This window comes from Atta colombica, unplaced genomic scaffold, assembly GCF_001594045.1.
Source record: "Atta colombica isolate Treedump-2 unplaced genomic scaffold, Acol1.0 scaffold226, whole genome shotgun sequence".
Taxonomy (NCBI): Eukaryota; Metazoa; Arthropoda; class Insecta; order Hymenoptera; family Formicidae; genus Atta; species Atta colombica.
Window position 1 is genome coordinate 391773 of NW_017259323.1, and position 8069 is coordinate 399841.

The 8069-nt window shown below is 33.6% G+C and overlaps 1 protein-coding gene across 1 annotated transcript; it reads left to right on the plus strand.

The window, feature by feature from the left end:
* The first annotated feature begins 4187 nt into the window (after positions 1-4187).
* LOC108688183 (palmitoleoyl-protein carboxylesterase NOTUM) lies at positions 4188-7807 on the plus strand. Its single transcript, XM_018194330.1, has 7 exons — positions 4188-4437; positions 5134-5194; positions 5285-5514; positions 6095-6304; positions 6414-6702; positions 6895-7217; positions 7494-7807. The coding sequence occupies exons 1-7, from the start codon at positions 4188-4190 to the stop codon at positions 7805-7807; spliced, it is 1677 nt and encodes a 558-aa protein (XP_018049819.1).
* Positions 7808-8069: the final 262 nt, after the last annotated feature.

The following is an 8069-nucleotide window of genomic DNA, read 5'->3' on the forward strand; positions in this document are numbered from 1 at the left end:
TATATATAAATATATATTGCATACATATATAAATTTTGAGAAAAACTTTTGTTCATTTGGAATGAAACGGAAACATAAAATGAATAAAATTGTGTCGACATCGAGCTGCGAAATCGAGCATTATTAGTGCTGCAAGAACAGAAATCGAATATAATTTCCAAAGGGAAATGTTTTCAATTATCCGCTGATAATTAAACGTGTTTTTATTTACGACTTTCATTTTATGAAATTGTACTGTATATATACTATAATAAAGGATTTAAACAAAAATGCAAAAATAAAATTTTTTCATTAATTTTTTTCAATTCAGTTACTTAGAAAATTATTAAAATAAGAGAACTGATATCATTTAAAGAGATAAAAGCGATGATTATTTTCCAGTGAATTATTTGTTTACAACTGTTTCTGCTATTAATTATAATTTACAACAAATGCTTAATATATTCCTATTGATAAGGATCGTGTAATTATTTCTTTGAAAAACTATCAATTCAAAATCAAGAATTAAAATAATATGAGCATACCAGTTATCACAAATTCTTCATTCTAAAATTCTATAACTTTTTTTTGATTTTTAGACACAATTTCATGATTTTCCCTGACTTTCAATAATATTTTAGAATTTTTTATATTTTCATCCTGATTGGGAAACCATTAAATATTTGTTGAGAGATCAATTTAACAAAGCAATGTAAATTACTATTAATGTTGCTGATACTACTTCCTAATTTCTAATTGTTAAGTTGGTAGTACTCCAAAAAGTGTAGATGTGATGTACGTATAAATTATTTAAAGCCAAGAATTTTAATTTTTCAGAAAGTTTTCCGATTTTTCTCTAACTTCCTTGACCATCTTTAATTATAAACAAGTTCCTGATTTTTCTGATTTCTAATTTTGTGGCAATTCTGTATCTATATTTATATTCATATGAAATATTGGAGAAACAAGAAAATTCTAAATATCAAATCTTAAATAAAAATCTTCGATAAAAATCGCGAAGAAAATATCTTCGTCGAAGAGAACGAAGTTTCTGTCTTTCTCTTTATCACGTGCACTAACGATAATAAAATATCGATGGATGCGCGAATACTCGGAGCTCGCATGAGTGCGCCTGGCCGTAAAAAGCCGTTCAGATCGCAGCCATTTATCTACGGCGTGATTCATCTCTTTGACTGCGGCGCATGGTATCTTTAAACGTTTTACCTGCTACCGGATTCCCTGCAGCTAGTATACGGTGCACCGCCAGTCCAAGTAACAGCCGTCACTTTGTCGGCCTTTGTCACGGGGATTATGCGCCGGGTGGCAAATTATGACGGACACCTTCACGCCCAGGACACCCTCTAATGCGCTGGCCACAGAGTCGGCAAAAAGAAAGAAGGAGAAAGAGTAACTGCAGAGGGAAAGGGAGAATTGAGAGTTTTCTTAATATACTTCCCGTATATATATGTTTCTTGAGAGAAAGTTTAAAATTATGAAAAAATATTTCTGCAGAGATTGAAATTCTAACAGGTGCTATCGTATTTAACCATAACATCACTGTATTGTATTGAAAGAGAAATAATAATTATAAATAAGAATTAATAAACGAGCAACAAAGTGAATGAAAATTTTTTACTGTTCAAAAAATCAATCTATAATTCGCATGATTGGAACAGTTAATATAGAAATTGAGCATATATTTTGCAAATATTTTGAAAAAATATTAAATTGTACTGTAAAATTAGATTTGTAATTGTAGTTATTAGAATATGTGTTATTTAACATGCAATTGACATGAAGTTTTGAGATGAGATTTGATGATATAATTTAATATTATTTGCTTATTGTGCGCATTAAATTTCTAATATTCATATCAGAGTATTTATATAATTACATGATGCCAAATACAATAAAATTTATTGTATTTGGCATCATATAATTATACAAAGCCTATTCTATAATGTGCTCTTTGTTTCTTGTTTCTTGTTTTATATCTTTTGCTTTTAATTCTTTTGCAACCGTTTTATTGACAATTTCTTGCTATATATTTCTTGTTTCTTTCGAAGTTCGTTAACTCTTATCTCAGGCGATATAAAACAAAAAACCGAATAAGAAGCAAAAAGACAAGATGTAAAAAATAGCAAGAAACTAAAAACAAAAAGCACATTGTAGAACAGGCTTAAATATTTCATTGCTGTAGATAGAATTTTGAAGAAAAGATAGCAAATTTTCTATTTTTGTCTTTTCTTCAAAATGTATAGTAGTGAATATGTTTTATTTACACATATATTGTTATCTATCTTTATATTATAATATTAATAAAAAGTAAAAAGTGTTTGCGTTATGATATCGATACCAAATTATAGCTTTAAATTTAAGGCGGTTTTTCAGATCTCATTCTTTCCATAGCTCTTAAATACCGAGAAATACCTTTGCTCAGAGCACAACATAAAACTACCCCTCCACATCCAGGCCGACACTCCAATGAATTGATTTACGGCATAATAAAGCGGTTAAGTGCAGAGTAGAAGCACCCCCGTTCGAGTCGTCTACTTTATTTATGACCTTCCCGAAAGTTTCGATTCGATGCGGATTCTCGAAATCGCTGCAAGTCCGTCGCTACGGTTTTCCAATAATTTGTGGTTACGCGAAAGGTACTCGACGAAAAGAGGACATGCCACTTTCGGTCAGCTTTAAGTTTTACAATAATAGAGGGATTGTTGCTTACCCCAGATATTTAACGTCGGCGAACCATGAAACATTTCTCACTCGTCCTAAAAAAAAACAAATCCATAGTATATCATATTACGTTGATATTCGGAAGTTGAATCTCTCTTTTTATTAAAACTGATAAATGCAAAAACTTTCTAGTCCACAATTTGGAAAAATTTTTTTATCGTTCTGATAAAAAGATTAATTGAATAGATAGATACCAACAGACAATTATCTTTCTGTAGCATCTTTGTAGTATCTTTGTAGTACCTAATAAAAATAAAAAGACGAATGTGACTTTAGAATTCCAGCGCCTGGAAAATATAACATCATAAAAACCAAAATTAAATTCTGAATAAATTTATTTATCAGACATCAATTAATCTGAAGAGCTTTAATTGTGCGATGCAAAATATTGCTGCATATGCCAAAAGAATTTTACTCAATTTTTTTCAAGACTACGAAAATATATAAAAAGTTCTTTAACTTCTACTAAAAAATATGATATATGAAACGATTGATAATGGTCATGTTTCGATACATATGTCAGTACTGTCAGTACTGAAAATCTATATAGTTCATATTACGTATATATATTTTCAGTATTGGTATATATAGTATGAAACACGATATCAAGGACTATGGTGTATGACCGGTAAAATCATTCGTGTTTCGCATATGAATCGTGTCTTTATAAAAAACTTCCTGCCGACGATCAATGATCGTGGCTGAATTATGACATCGCGTTCCTTTAACCACGACGTAATGTGGAAGAAAAGGCAAGAAAAATAAAGTTCTTTTTTTTTGTTCTCATTGTTCTATACGAAGCGGAATCCGTCGTTTGCGGACCATTGCTCGATTATAATTGCGTCGCAACAATGTTTCTCCTTCCTGCCATCCACAATGTTGACGGCAGACTTTCATCTCAGATCGAGATGGAAACCGAGCTTCTGTTTCCGAGGTGTTTCCGCCGCTGGCTACCGTCCTGGATGCTAGAACTTGATCTTGAAGTAGTCGTTTTCGTGAAAGAGGGGCAGGAGGCCGAGAGACGTTGTTGTGGTAAAACGCACCACCGATGGATATGGTAACCGGACGCGGGATAAAGAGGGAGAGTGGCGCCGTGTAGCTCGGTGTCCTTCGTTGTAGTTGTTTTTTAAATTATTCCCGTGGTTACTCATTTGTTACGTGTTAGTCCGGCCGCGAATATATTCGTATAAAAACCACTAAAAAAAAAGCGAGGAAGAATCGACACACGAAAACCGAGTTTGCAAATATTAATTTTTAGAACGTTTAATACTGAATATATTGTATTTATAAAATATTTGTAAAATATATATCGACTTATCGAGATTTCAAACGAATTCCAGATTACGCTGTATTTAGCGGCATCGATTCTGACAATAATCGCCGAGGACAAACCAACAAATACAGTATCTGTTTCTTCGATTTCCTTGGATTCACCGGTGGAATATCAAAGCAACACAATCAGGAAGGTGATGAGCTACTTGGGAAAATACGGACTAGATGATCAAAGAGCCCTGAAGAGAGTATATCTAAGCAACAGGTCGATCACTTGTAATGATGGATCGCAAGCAGGTTTCTATCTACGAAAGTCTCATGGCTCCAGGCGGTGGATCATGTACCTGGAGGGCGGCTGGTATTGCTATGACCACAAGAGCTGTAGAACCAGGTGGATGCGGATGCGGCATCTGATGACGTCAACCCAGTGGCCCGAGACACGCGACGGTGGGTCTTCGATCGCTTATAATTATACGTCGCGCGGAACGAAAACGATTTTCCGCTCGTGCATCCAAGCACCGAAACTCGCGCTGCGTCATAAATTAATTTCGTGGTGATCCTTCACGCTGGATGCACATTTTTGAATGTTCATATTGCTCCTCGCATTTTAATAATACTAATGTTATGTGCGATGTGGATCAACATAAGAATATGCTTTATTATGCATGAATATTTATTGCAACAACGACATAAATCAATTTTTTATCCAACTAATGTGCATATTGGAGATATCTGTACCTTTATCGCGATATTAATGTACAAATATATATATATATATATTAATATATATATACTTCCATTATTGGATGTTTTTTCAATTGCATAATTTATTTCATTAATTAATAATCCGGTTTTAATTTTTAAAATATTTCTTAATAATTCAAATCCTAAAATAAATATTTATGAAAAAATATTTAATTAAAATTAATAACAAAATTTTGGCTATTTAATAAATTATTGTAGAGATTTAATTCGCAAGAATTCTGGAAATTTTAACAGACACACAGCTATCGATTCCTTTTTTAATTTGTTCTCTAATATCTATAACTGCAAGGCAACAGGTGATCCTGTATTATTGTATTGCTTGATATTGCTTAATATTGCCATTGATTGCCGAAATAAAAATATTCACAATTTTTTTAGTGGGCGGAATGCTTTCACCAAATCCCGATGAGAATCCATTCTTTTGGGGCACGAATCACGTGTAGGTATTGTCCATCATGTAGTCGAACCTCGTGTCGCCACATCACTAATTATTATATCTTTATATAACGATGTTGTTCTTATTCAATAGTTTCGTTCCATATTGCACGAGCGATAGCTGGAGCGGCACTAGAGCTTTCAGATCGCCGAATGACATGTTTTCCTTCATGGGAGCAGAAATCGTAGTCCAGGTTATCCGGGATTTGGTTCCCCTTGGCCTCGAAAACGCGAGCGCCTTTCTTTTGGCTGGTAGCAGCGCAGGCGGTACCGGTGTTATGCTGAATTTGAATCGCGTTCACAATCTGATACATCATGAATTAGGTATGTCGCAAACGATCAATTATTGTTCCAATTAAACGATTCCTGATTCATTATTAATAATTATTGTCATTTTCATAATAATATATATTTCTCATTTGACAATCAAATTATGTTAGGTAAATCGATAATAATTGTTATTATATGAATCATTTACATTTGTTGTCAATATCATAAACATAGAATTATATTTTAATTTATCTCTTCAATAATTTCTCTTATTAACACTTATTAACACATTAAGATATTGCGTGATTATAAAAATTACTTCTTTATATGTCATTTTGCATTTTAATATCTATAAGCTTTTAAATATACCTTTTTCGGATTGGTACTTGTATACATATAGATACATACATACAATACACATAAAAATTTTTATGTTAATATTGAATGAAATAAGTCATTATTTATATAATATTGTAGAATATTTAATTCAAATTAATATTGAATCCTCTTCTATATTTGAGCTTGTCAATTTATTTTATTAAGTATTTCGATTTTCTTCGATCACTGACTATGTATAGTTCAATATATATGTATAGTTCAATTATTAAATAATAAGACTTAACTATTCGCGCAGGCTTGAGACACGTTGCTATACGTGGTGTGTCGGATTCCGGATGGTTCCTCGATAGAGCGCCTTACTCTCCAAATGGCTTGTCGCCGATCGATGCGATACAAAAAGGGATGGAATTATGGAACTCTCGGATGCCTCGTAATTGCGTAATTAGATATCCTAACGAACCATGGAAATGCTTTTTTGGATATCGACTTTATCCAACATTGTCTGGTGAGTTCATCTCATATGAAAATTTCAATAATATCTAGTGGTAATGTTTCGAAAGAGTTTAAACTCTCTCTCTCTCTTCTTTCTCTTCTTCTATTATTTAATATCCTAGCACCGTTGTTTGTCTTCCAATGGATATTTGATGAGGCCCAAATGAAAGCTTACAACGTCGCTGCACCAGTTACAAGGCAGCAATGGGACTACATACATAAAATGGGTGACAGCCTGCGGCAGACATTTGAAAATGTTACTGCGGTCTTTGCTCCGAGTTGTATTAGTCACAGCGTCTTGACGAAAAGAGATTGGAAGATGATCAAAATAGACGAGGTTTCCTTTGCACAAGCGCTGTTTTGTTGGGATCAAATGCCGATTGGAAATTATCATAACAACCAACACAACAAGTAAGTATGAATGGAATTCGTTGTGGCATGATCGCCAGTTGAAAATATATTCAACGATACCGCGTTGTTTGTTTGCGAAAATATTTATCGAAGTGCAGTTTCTTCGGAATCATCTTGGTAAATAAATCAATGAAGATCGAGATCAATGACGATCGAGACCTCGAAGAAATAATGTTTTTCGTTCTGCTACAGTACTCACTCGCAAATCGAGACCAATCAACCGTGCGGGAAGTCACTGAAAAAGCTATTGCGTTCTGGTATCAGAAAGGGAAATGGTACTTCGATCGAAGGTGGAAAAAGCAGAGTTGGATCCTCTACGGAAACACAAAAAGCTCGATTGTCTACCATTGGCAAAATGCAGGAAAGAAAACCAGTCTCCGGCTCAGTTCAAGATCGGGAAAATAAGAAGAGACGAAAGAGGAAACATAAAAGCAGAAGGAGAGAGAGGAAGGAAAGAGAAAGAAGTAAAGAAGAGAGATTGAAGAAAGAGAAACACCAGCGAAGAAAGAACACTGGTACGGTTTAGTAATGCACAAACATGTTTTGAACCTTGCTCAATAACAATCGACATTCTTTGAATAGTTCCGAGTTATTTCATGCAATTTTATAGATTGATCGAAAATTTACTTGGTTTTGCGTATAATTTCACGATAATATTAAATTTAATATTTGTTATTAATTTTAAGAAATAATTTTTTTTTTAATTTTTATGAGGTTTGCACAATGATTTTTCGAAATTCGTTATATATATAAATATCTTTTTGCAGGTCGTCGCAAAGGCAGTAAACAAGTAAACGGCAATAATCATACGGCTATATTTAACGGCATCAGGCCGCAACGATCGGTAATACCATCATTTAAACGGAAGTGCGTTAAAAACTGTCATTTCCGTATGATAGAGCGCTGCACTTGGCCACAATGTAATCATAGCTGCCCCAAGCTGCATAATCCCTTTACGGGCGAGGAAATGGACTTTATCGAACTGCTCAAGAGCTTTGGTCTAGACATGAAAAGTGTCGCGAATGCCCTCGGCATCGATATACATACGTTGAATAGTATGGATCACAATGAATTGCTGAATCTTCTGACACAACGCGCGAATTAGCAAGACAATCTGTCGTAACGATGCAGAATTTTTCTGCTTGCTTTATCAATCTTTCTGATGGCACGTCTAGAATCAGAGCTCAATATTTACATACAATTTTAAATATCATGTTTCAAGTAACGTGGAACGGTTCGTTCAACTGTCTCACTGGTACCAATGTTACAGTACTTAAATTAAAGAAAATATATTGCTGATAGAAATTAAAAGTATAATGAAAAAGATCTATCAAAATATTAAAAGTATAGATATATATATATATATA